Source organism: Anguilla anguilla, chromosome 3 (genome assembly GCF_013347855.1).
Source record: "Anguilla anguilla isolate fAngAng1 chromosome 3, fAngAng1.pri, whole genome shotgun sequence".
Classification (NCBI taxonomy): domain Eukaryota; kingdom Metazoa; phylum Chordata; class Actinopteri; order Anguilliformes; family Anguillidae; genus Anguilla; species Anguilla anguilla.
The window spans coordinates 26331515-26352206 of record NC_049203.1 but is presented as its reverse complement, the minus strand read 5'-3'; the positions used below and the strand labels follow the sequence as shown (position 1 = coordinate 26352206).

Sequence of the window (20692 nt, the reverse complement as noted above, 5' to 3'; positions counted from 1 at the left end):
AGTGCGATACTACACTTGAATGCACAACGGCGAGTAGGGCTACACAGATCAAGAAGATGACATTGCCAAAAAAACTTCCAAATGTTTGTTCTCCAGAAGCTGAGATTATCTGCAATAAATTGGATCTTTTGACTGTAAGTAGGAAGCAGGACATGAAATCAAGTGATTTTTAGAATGGGTGAGTCTACAAAATGGGAAAACTAGCCCAGGTGGCAAGTGAGATTTAATGAATTCATTAATTTATTTATCTATCTATATTTAATTTAAAAGGGTAGTCTCTTGAGTCAGAAGTCTCATTAGTCTCATCACGGACGGAGTGTAGCACAGTGGGTAAGGAACTGGGCTTGTAACCGAAAGGTCGCAGGTTCGATTCCCGGGTAGGGCACTGCCGTTGTACCCTTGAGCAAGGTACTTAACCGAAATTGCTTCAGTATATATCCAGCTGTATAAAATGGATAAGTGCTATGTAAAAGTTGTGTAAGTCGCTCTGGATAAGAGCGTCTGCTAAATGCCTGTAATGTAATGTAATGTAATTAGTAAAAGAGCCCTGTGTACATGTACTACATTAAACATACAACATACAATAAGATATAATAAGATAACCAATAAAAATGGGTGTGAATTCAGTAAGACAGCACATTAAACTGGCAATAAAAAATTGTAAATCATTTATAAAACCACAAAAAGTAGCATACATAAAAAAGAAATCAACATATAGCAAGTGCACACATGTAAAAATCCTTGTCCTTGGTAAGTATTATGAAATGGTTGAGTGGCTGCAGCATTTCCCACTGAAGATGATTCCACAACAGGTACATAATAACTAAAAGCAGACTTCACCGAATTAGTCGTTGTAAAAGGTACATCAAGAGTAATAAATGTTTGACTATGTGAGGAATAATTGGAACACTTACTTTTCAACAGAGAGCAGAGATATTGATGCAATTTCTGAAGTACAGCTCTGTATATATAAAAAGCACCCAGTATTGGTTTCTCCAAGCAGAAAGTGATAGCCAGCATATTTTTTGTAATAGTCTTTTTTATTGTAGGTTATTTTTTAACCTGTATCCCATGAAACTGAAAGGTGAAGGCTTTTTAGTTTATTTTTGCTGGTCATGGCATTTCTTGCCCTATGCCTTGAATAAAATGCCAGTGAAAATCGGGATTCCCACATCTCCCCATGCCCAGGTCTTCTATTACTCCCAGGGGTGTTTTCTGATGGGCAACACTGCTCTTTCAGAGAAAGTTGCATGTACAAAAGTGTTGTGTAACATGTAGAGGGCAATAATGGAATGCATAGCTACATTATGAGCTAAGTACAATTCTTGTAGTTGTTCAGTAACAGCTTTAAATGAAAACTGTCATATTGTTAGCCACAGAGAGCTACAGTTCAGTGCTTACACAATTTGTCCATTTGAAATGCCATCTGATGCTATATTTATGCCCATCTAGTTTGTAACTGTGCCCCAATTCAAGTCCAGGCCAACAGCGTGGCAATCAGCATGTTGAGCCGACCCCCACAGCCCATTATGACAGGGGAAACCGTCCTTCCCTGCCACAACCTCCACTAATTGCTTCTAATCCTTTCCCATCTGTGAACACCTTTGCACAGTCCTCTCCACAAGGATGCACACCATGTCCAGCTAATCAGCAGATCAGAGATCCCCCCAACTCCGGTTCGGGATTATGGGCTTTCTGACACGCACAACCCAAATAAATGAGGGCTTGCATGGGTGAGTGGCTTTCATGCTGAAAACAAAGAAAAAAGAACCCAGGCTAAATGAACCCAAATAAAAAATGCTCTCTCTCTCTTCTCTCTGCTCTTTTTAGGACTGTGATAGAACAAAATGTCAAGGGTGTTGAAATATTAAAAAACGGAGAATAGATCTCTTTTCAACAGGCTGTTGCCGGTGCCGCGGCTTGTCGATGACAGAGAGGGCAGTCTTGGGCAGGCAGGGAGGGAAAATTACAACAGAGGGCCTTGACTGTACTGCCTCTGTATTGCAGGGGTGAACCGAGAATCAGAGAATTGCACACACTGTGCTTCTCTCACTCGCTGCCTTGCTTTTAATGTATTGTGTAATGTATAAAGGAGAATTCAGTAGAATAACATTTACATGTAACTGGCATGCATTTGAAGATGGCTTGTTAAGCCATGCTGTAAATTTCGTTTCATGCATTTGACCTTGAGCTTGGAGTCTGGGGCACGCATAACATGGATAAACCTATTGGCTTCAAAGGATGGGGAAAATACACTAAAAATATTGTCACAAACCGTAACACACCCCTTTTCTGAACAGAAGAGTTGGACACGGGGAGATACGAGAATCCAGGAATATTTTGGTCTTTATTAAGCAATTTAGAGAGAGAATCCAGTCACTACAAAACAAACAAAACAGCTTTGCCCTTCACCCTCACGGGATCATGAAAAAAATAATAAAAGTAAAAATAATAAAGCAACACAACAAACTAAAATAACCAAGACAAAATAAAACTACAAAACACTTTCCAGCCTTTTCCATGCTGGTACGTTCATCTCTCTATCTCTCGTTTTGCGTCTTCCTCGGTCACAGACACCTACTGGGAAGAAAGCACACTTTAAATGCCTGGATTAATTACTGATGCACTCCAGGTGCGTGTGCCTACTAAACCAGTAGGCCTAGTCCTCAGACTGCCCCGAACCTCTCCCACAAACCAAGCCTTGCCACAAACACATTCAAAGTCCACAAAATCCAAAAATACAGTACCTCCCAAATAAATGTATCAACTACTGTCAACATGGTGGAGTAGGTTGCTTTGCAGGTAGCAGAGCTATAAACCATACAAATAAGAGGAATGACCCACATTTCAGATAAGACCCATACATGCAAATATGCACACCATATGACCAAAAGTATATGGACCCTTTGGTCTGGGGCTGTTTTTAATGGTTTGGGTTGGGCCCCTTAGTTCCAGTGAAGGAAAATCTTAATGCAATGACATTCTAGATGATTCTGTGCCTCCAATTTGGTGGCAAAAGTTTGGGGAAGGCCCTTTTGTGTTTCAGCATGACAATGCGGCCGGGCACACAGCGAGGTCCATATAGAAATGGTTTTGTCAAGAACTGTGTGGAAGAACGTGACTGGCCTGCACAACCCCATACAACACCTTTGAGATCAACTGGAAAGCCAACTGCGAGGCAAGCCTAATCCCAATCAGTGCCCAATCTCAGTAATGCTCATTCTGGTTGAATAGAAGTAAAACCCTGCCGCAATGCTCCAACATCTACTGTGGGGCGACATAGCTCAGGAGCTAAAAGTAGTTGTCTGACAGACGGAGGGTTGCCAGTTTGATCCCCCGCCCTGGGCGTGTCAAAGTGTCCCTCAGCAAGACACCTAACCCCTAATTGCTCCCAATGAGCTGATTGGTACCTTGCATGGCAGCCTTTCAGCGTTGGTGTGTGTGAATAAGAGGCATAAATTGTAAAGCTATACAATTTATATAGCGCTTTTTTTTGGATAAAAGCGCTATATAAATGCATTCCATTTACCATTAACTATAAAGCCTTTCCAGAGTGGAGGTTGTTATAGCAGCTAAAGGTGGACCAACTCCACATTAATGCCCATTATTTTGGATGAGAGGTTGGGTGTCAGGTGTCCACATACTTTTGGCCATGTATTTCAAATATGTACCGTATATATACACATCACATGACCAAAAGTATTTCTAGAAAAGAGTACCAAATGTGGCATATTCTTAATTTACCATTGTCTGCATTTTGAGATTATTATTATTATTATTTTTTTTATTCCAGAGGAGGTTCCCTTTAATTCAATGTGGTCATAAAGAATGAGGTACAGGAGTTAGCCAGTATAGCAAAAAAAGCAAGACTGTACCACTCATGAGCTAATATAAGAAATGACTGTTCCCTCTTTTCCATATGTACACCTCAATTGACAGATGAACGCATTGGTCACATATTAAGTACCACAACTTTTTAAAGACTTACAGAAATGTAGGAAATTAGGAAATAAAAAAATATAATGGATATTTTTGTCCAACATCTAAAGGTAACATTTGGCATGAAAAAGATGTAGCCATTAATAACATAATGACAAATCCGCAAAGCTCTTTGGCAGCTAATCCCCAGCGATCTCCTTATCTCCTCAATCACTTTCTCCTCAATACTTTAAAACTTAGTTGGTCTTCCAATGCCAAGGGTAATATACTCAAAGCAGCGAGTATAATATTTGCAATTACCTTAATTCTTGTTGCACTTTGACCTAAGATGCATTTGGATATACCAAGGGCCGGCTCCATGCATATTGTAAACAGATAAAACTTCTCACATGTTCTTCAGCTCCATGCAGTACCCTGTTCCGTGCTTCTGTACTGTTTGTTATGAAGGATATTGGGGCTTGTGAAATGATGAGCCCCAATCCAGTCTCATTGATGTGTAGTAAGTTTGGCGCTGTTGTGTCCTGATTGGTTGCAGGCCCTGAGTAATACAGTAATTCTTTAGTTAATATTTTGATTTGTTTCAGAATGATGGTGAATACAGGCCTGGGGGGACTGCCGGAAGCTTTGGTACTAATATTAACCTTTGGGTCTGCAACCCTGGGGGCTATACTATGAGGCAAGATTACGGGGTTAGCGAGCTAACTTGAGATTTAACCCTGGGTTTTCCATATCACAATGCTGACTCACTTTTAATCAGGTTATATTGCCATGGTAACTTATGCTGGATAGCTAACCTGGTCTGGGGCAGGTTATGTTGAGTCTAATGCAGTGGTGTCAAACTCGTGGAGGGCCGTGTGTATGCAGGTTTTCATTCCAACCAATTAATGCTGCCTTAATTGAGTCCAATTACTCATTCAGCCATATGCGTTTAACTGCATTGAAGCACAGAATATAAGAAAATTTTTATTTAGACAATGCGGGTCACCATAGACGTCAGGTCACCATTGTGCACAAACCTGCATCCCTAATTCAGCAAATAATTTAACTAATTATATAATCAAGATCTGAGGCTGGAATGAAAACCTGCATACACACGGCCCTCCATGGCACGAGTTTGACACCACTGGTCTAATGGATCGAAACATGTAAAGGCCATGACCCTTTGACCAATCATCTCCTTCGGAAAGGCTCCTAAGGTTAATCCTCAATAACCCTGTAATCTCACTTGGTAGTACACCCCTCAGGAATAAGTGGGTTAGATAATGGATGGACGGATGAATGAATGTTAAGCTTACTTCATAGCATGGGGCTACAGTAGTGGTCTCAAACTCAGTGCCATGGAGGGCCGTGTGTATGCTGGTTCTTGTTCCAGCCTCAGATCTTGATTATATAATTAGTTCAATTATTTCCTGAATTAGGGATGCAGGTTTGCACATAATGGTGACCCGCATTGTCTAAATAAAAACTTGCTTATATTTTGTGCTTCAATGCAGTTAAATGCATATGGCTGAATGAGTAATTGGACTCAATTAAGGCAGCATTAATTGGTTGGGATGAAAACCTGCATAAACACAGCCCTCCATGGCAACGAGTTTGAGACCACTGGGCTACAGGGTCCGCTGGTTTCATTTAGCCTCAAAATCACAAACCTATTCAGACCCAAGGAGCCAGGTCAGGTGACTTAACTGTGTAACCAACAGCTTCAATTGATCAATTAAGTGCTGAGTAAAAACAAAAACCATCAGGCCCTGCAGTCCTTCGAGACCAGGGTGCAGACCCCTGCTACAGCTGGCTGTGTTAGGTAAGACACACTCCACCAGGGATCTCAAACTCAAATCCCGGGGGGCTGCTGTGTCTGCTTGTTTCGGTGATTTCCTTCCAATCAGCAGCCAATTTAGGACTTGGAAACAAGGTGTGCAGACTGTTTAGCCAATCAATGCCTTATATTAAGTATTTACGTACAGGAACACCTCAAAAACCAACAGACACAGTGGCCCTCCAGGATTTTGAGATCCTTGCACTGCACCATTGCTCGATGTTTAAGAGGCTTTAGAAAAAAAATAAATAAATAAACTCATCATTATTGAGACTAGACTTTGAAACTTTGACAGACTATTATTTTTGGGGGGTGGAGGGGGTCTGTACGAAACACTGGTATTGACACACCCGCCAGCTAAAGAAACAAGCATTTATAGCATTTATTCCAGAAAAATGTACCACAATGATGGCAAGTAATTTGGCTCATAAGCTTGTGACAAGATTACCATTACTGAAGGAAGGCAATAACAAGCAATAACCCCTGAATTGTGTGCAGCTATTTTTTCTCAAATTTGCCATGGGATTACATATTAAATCAAGGAATTAAAAATAAGGCACTCTAACATATTCATTGTTCTTGAAACCAGTTGTTACAAATTACCATGACGTTTGACTTTCCTGGCTGATGAGCACCTATTCAGTCTTCTTTTATTTAGCTCAAAAGAGATATTTAGCTAATTGTATTGAATTTCTATCAGTGGTGCTCAATGAAGAGGGATGATCATCAATATGCAGTTTTCAATCTGCATGGTTAAAATCACTGGTCACAATTAGTAATCTTATTATTTGTTGAGAATGTTTGAATACAATAGCCTTGAAGTGCAAATGGTGAAAAGTGTTGTGATGAATAACAAAAAGGGGCTTTCAGGAAAGAGCTCTATTCATTTTTTTTTTTACGTTAAGATAAAAGATTGGCATTCATCAGTGAAATGGTGTTATGTGTTGATTGCGGTCTTAAAAGTATCACCATAGGTGTCCAAGCCAAACAAAAAGAAATTACCAATCAGAGCCTCTGTTTTCAGGCAAGACAGTAAAAAGTATTTACCTCAGAACAGATACCACCCCCCCCCCCACTAATTATCTTTTACAGTGAAGCTTACTCTTCAGTGAACATAAGCATGCATGTGCTAACTCTGAATAAATTAATGACTGCAGTTAATCACAGCAATCAATCAATCAATCAAATCAGAAGTATCTGTTACCATGTAATGCAGTTATGACAGAATGAGGTTCTGCAAAACCGCTGGTGTTCTCTCAAATGTCATACCCGGAATGTATGTGGATGTCCAATTTAAAAATAAAAACGGTATATATGTTTTGGCTCAGTACTCCAGCACATTGGATTTGAAATGAAACAATTCACACAAGGTTAAAGTGCCAATTGGCAGCTTTAATTCCCCAATTTTAGGGGACAAAAAGTGATTGGACAAATGAACATAATCTTCAATAAAGTTGTCAAATTTAGTACTTGGGTGCAAATCCTTTGCATTTGATGACTGCCAAAAGTCTGCAACTCATAGACATCACCAGGTGCTGGGAATCTTGCCTAGTGAGGCTCTGCCAGGTCTATATTGCAGCCATCTTCAGTTAGGACAAAGGACTATGGAATCAAAAGGTGATAAACAGAAGACACATTGTTCACCTGCCAATTTGGCAACCTATTTCAATTGCTCTCAAAATCTCAGCTTTTTATTATGCTTTACGGCGTGGGCCAAACCAGCAGCTTGTAGAACTATGCTTAAACAATTAGCTGAGCACATATTTGGAATCTTAATATATCTTGCTGTGTTGTCTCATGAATATTGTACTCTGCCCGATCTGAAACATGCACTTTGCTTTCCTTTTTGTTTTGGTGAAAGATTCTAAAGCACTCAATGTGGAATAATACAAGTATCTTTTGCAAGAAAAAAAAAAAAACCCACAGCAACACACAACTACCACCTTACCAAACGTGTGTGACATTAAATATATGGTGTGATAAATTCAATGTATAAAACACTGACTTATTTAACAAATGGCTTTTCGCGGAATAAAATGAAGAACTGAATACATTTAAAAAAATAAACAACAAAATTTGTTACTCATTTTAGAAACATGTTTGTCTGCAGAGATACACGAAGGCAGCACGATGCAAGTGCTCATAACAAGTGCAGTACAGATAAAGTAGCATGAAAACACTTCATGTATCTTTCCATGACAGCTGCTCTGGAGAAGAGTGTCCAATCAAATGAATAAATAATAAAGGTAAGCATAGCCGGCCAGAGAGAATAATATCACCAGCCCAATGTATGGCTAGCTACATCCCAGCTCCGGATCCCTGACCACTTCTGTACTTGCACAACAAATTTCAGATAATTCACATCCGAGCAATAATAAAGATACTCAGCACAGTGGGAAGAGGGCTGGCACTTCTCCCGACTCGGCTGGTTCACTTCAATGGCCACTGGCAGGCTGAGGTCAGATGGGGGGGAGTCTCAGAGTTTTACTTCTCAATACAAGTCCTCACTGCACTCTGTGTTAGTCAGGGGCCCGGTTCACTAGCCTCTGTCACATCCATGATGAAGTAGACACTGAATTTGAGCAGCCACATGAGAAATGTGAGGTACAGCCTCATGCATAGGTAGGCTATTCAAAACTGGCTCGGTTTTCAGACACTCCCAACACACGCGTGCATGCAAGCACACATGCACACAACCACACATTCACGCACACACACAACGTCAGGAATGTCTTAGACCTTGTAAATGCTCAACGTCAATGTTCATACAAGCCCTAGATTTTACGCAAATTGCACACTTACTCAATCAGTCCATTTACTCAAGTTCCTGGTGGGACATACTCAGAGGCACAAAAAGCAGCATCTCCTCCATACTGAAAGGTTCATAACCAATCATAACATGTGCGTGGCTCCCCAAAATAAAAATGAATAGTTGGCAGCTGTAGCATAGTTGCCATCATTTTCTACCCAAAACCTTTCAAAAAATTTGAAAGCTCTTCCTACAGAGATAAATAGGATTCACTGCCCATATAAACTGCAAAAACTTCCCCAGTGTTTTCATCAACAATAATAACATAAAGTATATGGCAGTGATATTATTTGAACATGCACGCACACACGCACACACAAACACACACGCATGCCTGATATATTTTTGCTGCTTTGTCCTGCGGGTAATATGTTGACACAGGCTGTTTGCATTTGTCTGGTTAGATACCCGCCGTGTGCTAGCATGTGCTCGCGGTCAGTCCACAGCTTGGTAAATTGGTAATCACACTCGCACAAAAACCGCAAATCAGCGTCGGCACCCGCGCTGTGATGCCACGGTGAGGAATCGCCCTGACGTTTCCGGACCTGGGATGTAGCTAGCCACACACAGCCTGGTTCTCCATGATCACGCTGAGCAACACCCGGGGCTTGCCTCCCTTAAATTCCAATACATCCGGTGTCATGGGTGGTTATCGGTGAGGGCCTTGGCGTTCCCGGTGGCTTCCTATACCGTCGGTAATGACTCCATCTCTTGGTCTGTGTGACATGCTGTGTGAAGCAGCCTGACCCACATTGAAGGGCTTTCCTGTCAGCCCAAAAAGATCATGACATAATAGGGCCAACAATAACAACAGCACCAGCAAAACAGTAGCGGTGGAGAAAGAGAAAGAGGGAGGGAGAAGCTTCCTAAACCAAGGGAAGCAACAAATATGTACCCCCTCTTTAATTTCTCTCTCCCTTCACATACAGTGAGCTTCATATTGATTGGGACATTTTTTTTCTTGATTTGGCTCTGTACTCCACAATTTTAGATTTGTAATCAAACAATTCACATGTGGTTAAAGTGCACATTTTCAGCTTTTATTTAATTTACAATGTTTGGGGACAAATGGGTTCATGGGAGTTTCTGATTCGTCTGGTGTGTTCAATTGTTTCCTCAGTGCAGGTATAAGAGAGCTTTTAGTATTTTGTCTTGACTTTTGGTTTGCCTTCTAAAGCACCCCCCCTCATCTGTGAAACATGGTGGTGGGGGTATAATGGTTTGGGCATGTATAGCTGCCACAGGTACTGGCTCACTTGTCTTCACTGATGATGTAACTGTTGATAGCAGCAGGAAAACGAATTCTGAAGTGTACCACAGCACCTTATCAGCTCAAGTTCAAGCAAATTCCCCCAAACTCATTGGGTGGCACTTCATCCTACAGCAAGACAATGATCCAAAACGAACTGCTAAAGCAACAAAGGAGTTTTTCAGAAACTGGAAAAATGATTCACCCAATCTGAATCCAATTGAACATATGTTTCATATGCTAAAACTTAAGGCAAAACCTAAGGCAACTAGCCCCCGAAACAAGAAGGACCTGAAGATGGCTGCAGTGCAGACCCAGCAGAGCATCACCAGAGAAGATACTCAGCACCTGGTGATGTCTATAGGTCACAGACTTCAAACAGTCATTGCATGGAAAGGATATGCGCAAAGTACAAAACATGATTACTTTCATTTACATAACATTAATATGACCCAAACATTATGGTTGCAAACAAACTGGTGCTGCGTGGCTATGCATAAAAAGTGGTGTGATTTCTACATGGTGAAACCAAAGCATATTACATGGAAGCTGAGAATGTGCACTTTAACCACATATGAATTGCTTGACTGCAAATCTAAAATTATGGAGTACAGAGCCAAATAAAGAGAACACGTTTTTGTCCTAAAAATCATGGCGCTCATAGTATGTATGTAGGTGTCCTGTGAATGCACAAATATACTGCAACCTACATATGTGTCCCCTGTTAACATATGTGGTGTAGAGCTTCTGCCATCACACCTCTGTGATTCCGTGAAAAGGTTGTAACAGGATGTGGATATCACTGCAATACTATGGATTACACAAGATTGCATTACTGCACATATATTGTTTACAACATGACACTTTCCATAGTGATTCAGTGCTTCTTCTCCTGGAATGGAGGGGAGCAATCCAGTGTGTGTATGTGTGTTGTATATTTTAAGAAATATTGTCCCAGACAAATTGATAAGCGGGATCATTGGAGTAATTCAGGCCAAGTGCCTTGCTTAAGGATACACTGGTAGAATCCCACTATGAATAATTCCAATTTCCCAATAACTACTAAGTGTTGCAGCTCAAAAGGAAAGAGCTCGGTTTGAGCCCAAATGGCTCCTATCTATCTATCTATCTATCTATCTATCTATCTATCTATCTATCTATCTATCTATCTATCTATCTATCTATCTATCTATCTATCTATCTATCTATCTATCTATCTATCTATCTATCTATCTATCTATCTATCTATCTATCTATCTATCTATCTATCTATCTATCTATCTATCTATCTATCTATCTATCTATCTATCTATCTCTTCCCCAACATTATCTTAGTAAAATAGTCTAAATATCGGTAATTCAGATGGAGAATGAGAGAACAAACCAATTCAAAACAATAAATGGGAAATGATTGCAGTTGATTACTATCCAAAGAAAAAGGTCAATGCTAAGAGCGCTTCCTTTCACATCGGTAATTACTGTCTGTCATTTGCACTCTGATAATCAATTTTAACGTTAGTTGCTAAGCTGCTAGTGCTTCATTCAATACTACGCTGACAAAGGGATACAAACCTTTTTAAAGTTATTATCAGATGAAACAGTTCAGAGTTCTGGCAAAGGAGCTGAAATTAGAGGGTGACCATCTGCTGTGCTCAATCTGTAATCATTTCACAAGAAGAAATCATATTCTCCACATGCATCTATTTTGGATTAAAATGTAGGTTCACTACAGAAGCTTCCAGACGCTTGCAAAAACTACCAATTCTGTTAATGTACAAATACATGTACTGCAACCCACCCCATTATTAGCCTCACGCAACATGTTCAAGTGTGTAAAACACCAAACACCTGCATGTTAACAAGTGCAGTGTTTAAATTAAATGTGTGTGCTCATGAATATAAAGTGTGGAATATATTGTAAGTTTTTTTTTTTTTTTTTTTGCTATATATATCATGTGACCGGTTTCAGTCCCTGCCATAACTGACCAACTGGTCACAATTCTGCAGTTTAGGAGTCATTGACTGAAGGTACAGGTAGCAGACCAATATACATATGATAACATTTAATTTACAGAACTAGAGAATGCAAGCATGGCATTTGTAACAATGATCTGATATGGGTTTCACAATATTTTTTTTTCTGGGATGATGGAAAAATAAAGTGATATGGCATTTCATAATTGTGCAAATTATGAATACTGCACTTGCACCAGAGAATCCCACAATACATCACTAAAATAAAACATTAACTGGGAGGTGCCCATAGCTTCTATTGGAGGAACAAGCCTATTGGAGGAACTCACCGGTCACACTCTTCTATTATCCAAATGCAGGCTTAATTACATCCAGTTGACTTCCAGCAAATTAATTACCCATGTGAACATTCAGTTAAACCTTCCAAATGATAAGACATTGTAATTTAAACTTCTGGAACAGCACACCTGTATAGGATTTTTGCTGTGATTTCAGAATATTATTCTGAAAATATCAATTATTTTACCACAATAAAAACATTATATCGAATAAAAATATTGAATTGTATTGTTGTTTGTTTTTTATTATATTTCTGCAGTTTTACTTTTAATGAGCCTCATTCACAAAACGTGCGTATGATCAAATTTGATCGTTAGCTGTGCTTACAAAACTTTCCACAAACATTTTCCATTCATCTTTTTTTTTCTCATGTAAATTTGTTATTTGGATCTAAATCTACATGTCATTGGAAATGCCTATGCAGAAGATGTTCATATTTAGAATACTTTATTATTCATTATTTATGATAGGATTATTATATTGATATAATGATATATTCACATTAAATATGATATTGATTTTAACTACATGAACTAATCTATCTGAATAACCTTGACTTTTTCAGTTTCAGTTGAGCCTTATTTAGTTTTAAGAACACAGCTGAGATGCTTGCATTTCACTCTGTGGAAAGTGAATAGAGCAATAACTTCTGAAGGTAATCCATTGCTTTAGTTATTGCCTTTCCTTAAAGTACATGATTCCAATAGGGACCACATGTACTCTACAGGCTGCGAGTAAAAGTTGATTTAACATTGTGGGGATCCTGGTGATCGTCTCAGAAATCTTGCACCTGATCCTCCAAAGAATCAGCCCAAAGTCTCCCTCAAGAACTGGTTCTGCCCTTTTTAACTGAAGTGTCCTGAATCTGTCAATTACTGCATGTTACCCTGCAGGAGTAGTTGTAATATTTTATTATTGACACTTGCCACTAAAAATGACATTTCAATTAATGCTATCTATGAGTAAACAAGGAGGATTATGTGTGCAAAGGAAGGGACTGAAAAAGCAATAACTTCTGCTACTGACAGTTTGCCACTGGTAAAACAATCCTTTCTCTTTCATTTTCATTGACGTTTTAGCCTGTTCTTGTCTTTCCTGAAATTAATTGTGATGACTTACGTCCTGCACAAAATTTGTACACAATGTATTTGTAGTGAGAAGTGTAAAAGAAAAATAACTGATGTCATCATTCCCTCAAAAGAGTTGGGGAACACGCCTGCACTTGTGATGAAAGGCAGTGTGAACTGGTGGATATCAGCACTTTGACAAATGACTGCAGAGGAAGTGCTGTAAGACTGGACACACTGAAAGGTTTTTTCTTCAATAACGCCAATTACTTGACAAAAGAGTATATATCAGGCTCCCTAGACTTGCATCATTTCTCAGGTATACAAATGGAGTTTCATGCCGTCAGAGGAAAACTAACCTGCTTTTGAACCACCAAATATATATGTGGTGGCGTGTTTTTTGACTAGAGTTGTCCATTTTGTTCTTCTTCTGACAACACAAACACACAGAAAAAAAAATGCAGGAGATGCAATGTATCTTAGATTTGAGCCATTTTGTATTTTCTTGTGGACCCTGTCAAATTCGGGAAGTAGTTATGGCTTGTTGTCAGGGTAACAAAGAAAACATACAACATACGTTTTACAGTATGCACTGTCCATGAAGCAATTTATATAGGGACTGGGAATAAATTATTGCACATAATGTTTATTCTGATGACATTCTGGTGGACATTATACTTGATTAAAACATACACAGTGAAAATCCAGGTGTTTGGATGGTAAAATTTTTTGTTGCCTGCTCTATCTTGCCACAAAAAACCCCATTCCGGATTTCCACTACTATTGCATATTTGTCACACTTTATGTTTTCTGATCTTTAGACAACATGTAATATTAGGCAAAAGGAAACTGTATGTACATACAAGACACATTTTCAAATAATTATTTCATTTATTTAATGAAAAAGTTATCAAACACTCATATCACCAATGTGAAAAATTAATTGCCCCCTCAGTTACCCAATTGACCAATTAACCAAATTTAATGGATAATTAGATTCAGCTGACAGAAGACAGTCAGGCTTGATTGCAGCCAGATCTTCCAAATCTAAACTTCACTTATATTGAACCTTAGCATCAGAGTGAAGTTGTCACCACAAAATTTCTACAAGCACACTATGCTACAATCAAGGGAAATTCCAGAAGAGATTAGAAAAAAGTTGTTGAAATATATCAGACTGGAAAAGGGTTACAAAGCCATTTCAAAGGCTCTGGGACTCCAACAAACCATAATGAGAGCCATTATCTCCAAATGGAGAACACTTGGAACAGTGATGAATCTTCCCAGGAATGGTTGGCCTGCCATAATTTCTCTAAGGGTGCAGCGACAACTCATCTAGGAAGTCACAAAAGATCCCATAAGAACATTTGAAGAACTGCAGGTCTCTCAAGCCTAAGCTAAGGTCAGTGTTCAGGACTCAACAATAAAAAATAGACTGGGAAAAATGGGATTCATTGGTGCATGGCAAGGCAGAAATAACTGCTAACCAAGAAACTAATGCTTGACTCACTTTTGAAAAAAAGCACCTTGATGATCCCCAAGCCTTTTGGGATAATGTTCCGTGGACAAATGAGTCAAAAGCAGGACTTTTCAGGTGACATGGGAGCATATTTGGTGTAAAGCAAATACTGAATTTCATGATAAGAACATCATAATGACAGGTGGTGGCAGTAGTGTGATGTTGTGGGGATGCTTTGCTGCCATGGGAACAGGGTGGCTCACTATTATTGAAGGAGCCATGCATTTTGCTTTGTACCAGAAAATTCTCAAGGAGAATGTCTGGTCATCTGTTTGTGAGCTAAAGCTGCAGTGTAATTAGGTTATGTAGCAAGACAATGATCCAAACCACAAAAGCATGACCACCTGCTGAATGGCTGAAAAGAAACATAATTAAAGTTTTGGAATGGCCTAGCAGTTAATGTTACTAAAGGTGGTGCAATCACTTATTACATTTACTTTTTCACATGGATGATGTGGGTGTTTAATAACTTTTTTTGTTAATTAAATAAATGAAATTATATTATAAATGAAATTAAATTATATAAAAAGCGTGTTTTGTGTTCACTCAATTTCCCTTTGTCTATTTTTACATTTTGTCTGTGAAACCATTCAGTGTGACACATATGCAATAATAGAGGAAATCAGGAATGGGGTAAATACTTTTTCATGGCTCTGTATGTATTACAACGTGTGCATGTACATATGTGAACACAACCAAACAGCTAGTGGAACATACACATATTATTAAAATCTTAATTTAATAAGATATATAACACTACAAGGCAGTATAATGTCTCTGGATGCGATTTTACAATTAACTATAGCTGAGTAATGTACTGAAATAATTAATAAACCAGTCAAACTAACTGTCACTGAGCAAGCAATGCATGAGTAGCCTTGCCATGCAAAGGAAATCCCTTCCAAAAACAGCGTTTCACTCCCATACACTTCCCTCACCATTTCAAAAATTGTCCTCTAGCAGAAGACTAAGGGTATTTAAAGGAAAAACCCATTTAAAAATTATTTTTTCCACTCTGCAATCACAATCCTCAATATTGGACAAATCAAAGATCTGGACATGAGAATGCACCTGATAATGATCAGATGTTATGAGAAGGGCTTTGTGTTTGCCTGATGTTTGATGTTTGAATATTGTTTTCCTGTTTTTAAATAAGTAAACATTTATTTTGTCCTCCACACGTTGTTCTCTGTGTTGAGAATTGAGCGGACTTTAATGGATTCTATTATATTCTATTCTATTCACGTGGGGAATATAGGCTGCATATTGAAGAAAAAAAATATATTGATCCAGTTGCAAGCAAAAGGCTGTAGGTGAGACACATCCCTTATTTCAAGATACGAGCTTGTATATTACTGCACTTGCAGCCTGTAGACAGAAGCAGACTCGCCTGCAGTAAGAACCAACAAGTGCCGAGCGAATTAATACAGTATGGAGACAGAGCTACGCAGGTGGCGCTCACAGCCGTTCTTTGGATTTTGCTCAAACGCTCTGAACTCCCAGTCATTCATTTTCTTGCTTATAGGAGCACCTGACCTCTCATCGGCAGCGCGGTGTTGCGGCCTCTCAATACCATGATGTCATATTCCTGTCCCTGAAACTGGATCGACAACCGAATTGGTATTTACCAATTACGTATGTCCATCTTAGTGTCATTTCTGAGCGATCATTGTTTTCCACCGAAAAATAAATTAATAAATGTGTTTTTTTTTTTCTTTCACTGCTCACACCGCTCCCACCCAGTTTCCTTTACAGTCCAAAAAACAACATTTACTGTAGACTGGGGCTTATGCGATATGCTTACCCTAGGTTATAATAGTTTACCAATCTGGACCAATTCACATTTCATAAAACAAGACCGACATAGCCTGAGCTTTTGAATATATCAAGCCATACTTATCCATACGCATTAATGTTATGATTTTCATAGCATACATTTACATATACATGCTATCCCACAACACTTGTAGACAGTACGCAAATGCAAGCCCACTGGGATGTACTTTCAAGACGGCGGACAGCGCCGCATTACACCCAAACCGCATGTTATTCTCCTTTCGCAAAAATAAACGCATTCATAATCACTTACTCCCGATGTCTGGTCGAAGTTTCTTGTCATATTCCTTCAGTAAATTATTCAGTATTTGCGTTGCGTCTGTCTCCTGAGTTTTGGGAGCAAGCATTTGGTTCACAGTAACATCCTCGTATTCCTCTTCGTATTCGATTGTCTGGGAACTGCAAAGAAGCAAAGGAATACATTAAATAAAATCCCTCGAACTTGTGTGAATGTATATTGCTTAAAATGTCCAAATAATGCTAGGCTTCAGGACAACATTCCATCATGCATGTGCCCCATTTATTTGAGTGCGATTTAGATTCGTTTCTGGCACTGTGTTAAACGGTTTTTGTTTGTTTCTTATGTCAATTATTCGATCAACATTTACAGATAAACATGCTTGACACGAAACCATACTTGAAAAAAAATGAAATAAAAGATTTCATTTATTTCCACCACCGGCCATTTCAGACGTTTTTTTTTTTGTTTTTGTTTTTTCGAAGCTAAATGAACTTTTTAACAACACAATACTTTTTACAAACTTTAGCATAAACAGCTTAAAGACATTAACACCAAGCAACCACACATATCTTTTTCAGAAATAAATCACCGTCATGCTATTCAGACAGGGATTCGGGGTTCTCTGGTGGGTTGGAGAAAAAATTAAATGCCACCTATTACTTTCTCTCATCGACCAAAATCAGTACTCTTCATGGCTGGTTACCAGGGCAACATGACCAACAGTGAAAATCCAGGTTTCGCATAGACTACATTTAAAGACTATGCAAAATAAAACAATTAACGATACATACAGTTCCAGGTCATGTGAAGCCTATTCGGCTAAAGGAAATATATATTTCTCTGAGAGAATCGTGACTGTTGCGAAAATGATTTAATGGCTTCAATAACTCCCACAAGTGTTTGAACTGTATCTATTTGAGACTGAGCACATTTCAGAAGCGACAGCAGACTGTGTGAAAAATAAAAAATCTAAAAAACACATTGCTTTGTTTTGAAATATTGCTATTTGCAGTTTGCAGCAACGCAGGAAAGTCGTGCAGCCAAACGATATTCGTTGGAAGAGCAACAAGCAATATGTATCACAGCCTAATTCCAGTAATAACACTATACCCATGGCATGCCAACCTAAATAGCTATAAACTTATTTTGCACGGGTATTTCAGAATGTCATTTTACAGTTTTCTTTTTACCTCTCAAGTTTACAGGGACTCCTCGATCAATAGTTCAAGCTATCAAAGTAGCCGATCCTTTAGGAATCTTTTGAGAAAATTCAAAATACTGCCGCACAACAATCGTGCAAGATATAGACGGCAAGTGATCGTTACGTGACTTACCAAGCATGTAGAACTGACAGAAGTAGGAAATAAACCAACAATTTGGTTGACATGTTTATGAGATGACTCCAAGATGAATGCGATACAGAGAAAATGCGTCGCTGGGTGAGAAAGGGAAAAGGATACAGCGGTACTCCTTCTTCCCAGTTTGAACTACCAATGTTTGTCACTCAAGCGCAAAAAAGAGAAACTAGCAAACACTTCATAATCCCGCAATTAATTAGTCATCCGCGTCTGGCAGGTGTTCTGGATGTTGAGGGGCTCCGGCAATTTCACATCGATAATCAATTGTGTGAAATAATGGACCAGCCCCTCCGGGTCTTTAAAGTTGCACTGGCCACCTTCGATTGAACCACCAGATACACAGACATGCTGATGCTCTCAAAGGCAGGGTATCGACTCCCGAAGTGGGGAACCAACAAAACCCCTTAATGCTTTCGCTAGAAGCCCCCTTTCCGCACATTACGTCACATTTTAGAGGAACAGTATTTACAGCTCATTTAAACTTTCTCTTATGTCGCGCACGGTCCATATTATATTATCCACACCGTCATCGTCCGTATAAATAGGCATATGAGAATTACGCGTCCAGATAATTAATAATTTATTACTAGTATTAATTGTTGCTTTTTTTTCAATCTAGCCTCCATCTACTGGTTTAGCCTACTGTAGCTCGCATCTTCGTCAGTGAGATCGCTAACGTATTTCGTTGGCTAGAGTTCCAATGAAGTGCGTTAAGGTGCGACGCAAAACAAAACAATTACGATTTCGGTGGATTTCTGACAGATTACCTTCTGAATTACCCTTTTAGCTGGGAATAACACCTTATTTCGTCACGGACCGATGAGCGATAAATGCAATTAATCATATTGCAGGACTGTATCACATTGCGGTTTCGTGGGTATTGCACCACACATACATCAAGGATTTCAATGTAATTTAAAGTATATACACAGACTTACAGTTTGTCATCGAGTCTAAAATGATTAGAAATTAAGTGTCAGATGCTGTCCAGTAAGCTTAATAGATAGCGAAAGCTATAGTAACCTATGTGCGTTTCTAACAGCAGAAAATAGAACATGCTTTTCAGTTTTGCCGAAATAAAAAGCACACATACGAGACACACGGCAACAGATCATTAAATGTTATGTGCATTTTGTGTAGATAAATCACGTGGTTTCATTAAAATGTCTCTCCAGGCACAGAAGTGGTGGGTCTCCGCGAGAAATGCGTCTTTTATCGTAATAGCTACGTATTATTTTGTTTTGAAATAATACAATTTCTTTGACACATTTAAGAAACAATTGTAATAAAGTAGCCTATCATGGTTTCATGCAAAATGTAGGATCTTTCCAGGACCAGAGACAGCGTGTCTCCAAGAGCAATGCTGTCTTTTATCGTAATATGAAATAACGTAAGCAAGATTTGTAATGAAGTAACCTATCGAATACAATAGACTATTCACTTTCAGGACCAAGGACAGTGCTATCGGAACGGTTCTAGGGATGTGAAACTTGTTTTATGAGGGAAATCCATTCACGATGAGGCTTAATTTACTCATATGTCAGATCATAAATTAAGACAAGGTATCAAATCATAGTAGATAATCGACAGGGTAGGCATTTGTCTAAATACCAGCTATACACCTTAACATATGGTCAACACTGAAAACCGATTAGGCCTACATGTATTGAAACGTTTTTGTATTGGGCGTTCGTATCATTTAAAAATGGCAATAGTTCATATTTTGCGGGCAAAAGGAAACCTTCAGCTGAGAATAGACATCCAAACCAAATGAAACTCGTCGTTCGTCGATTTCAAAGTTTTTTTTCCCCCTTCTTGTCTCTATAAGTTGCGCTGTAAAGGCAACACAAAAATATTCCAGCCCCCGGGGCTCGCATCCTCCTTTGGCTAACCGGAATAATGCGGCCAGCGAACGCACACCGCTGTTACAGGAGGCTGCACCTGCCATGGGGACACCACCAGGTCAGCAAGCCCCACAAGATGCGATTTAGTGCTGAAAACGGACCAGGGAAAAACACATTTATTTCACACCAGGTTCAAAATGAGCGTATTCCCTTTGTTTTGTTCTCCTTACTGTATTATCAAATATTATCAAAAGAAGCTGGTACAGCGCAATTAAATGTTATAAAAGCGGCAGTAAACATAAAATATGCTTTGTTTTAACAAATGCATGATACAACTGTAACAAGTTTTCCCTCAAATTATCCCTACAGTGACAAAGTAGGATATAATGGCCTATATAGCGTGAATGCAGGTTAAAGCTCAACCTGAAACTTGTACAACAGATTAACACGCAAGGAAGGCCTTTTGGTACGTTTCGCTTCAAAACTGAAGAAAAAGAAGAAGAAAAAAGAAAGAAGAAAACTGGGCCATGTTAGAAAACGCTGAGTCGATCCTGGTCGCTCGATTGTTTGTCAACAAACACTGACAACACAGTCTTTCTCTACAGTTGGAGTATCTCCCCAAGACCAATTCATACAGTTGGATGCCAGCCTAAAACATCACGTGTCAGCGAGATATGTGTCAGTTAATAACGCCAAACCAC

At 39.1% G+C, this 20692-nt stretch overlaps 1 protein-coding gene across 2 annotated transcripts in view; it reads right to left on the bottom strand.

Annotated features, from left to right (window-relative positions):
• Positions 1-18944, bottom strand: part of LOC118222263 (gamma-aminobutyric acid receptor subunit gamma-3) — a 183118-nt gene extending 164174 nt beyond the window's left edge. The window contains exons 1-2 of one of the 2 annotated variants that reach the window (XM_035407709.1): positions 18124-18944; positions 16802-16947 (exon numbers count right to left, since the gene is read on the bottom strand). In XM_035407709.1, coding sequence (XP_035263600.1) covers positions 16802-16947; positions 18124-18176 — 199 coding nt within the window. In that variant the 5' untranslated portion in view covers positions 18177-18944. Of the gene's footprint in view, positions 1-16801; positions 16948-17378; positions 17457-18123 lie in introns of those variants that run through there. The other variant, XM_035407710.1, reaches the window with a different exon arrangement.
• Between the last annotated feature and the right edge of the window lie 1748 nt (positions 18945-20692).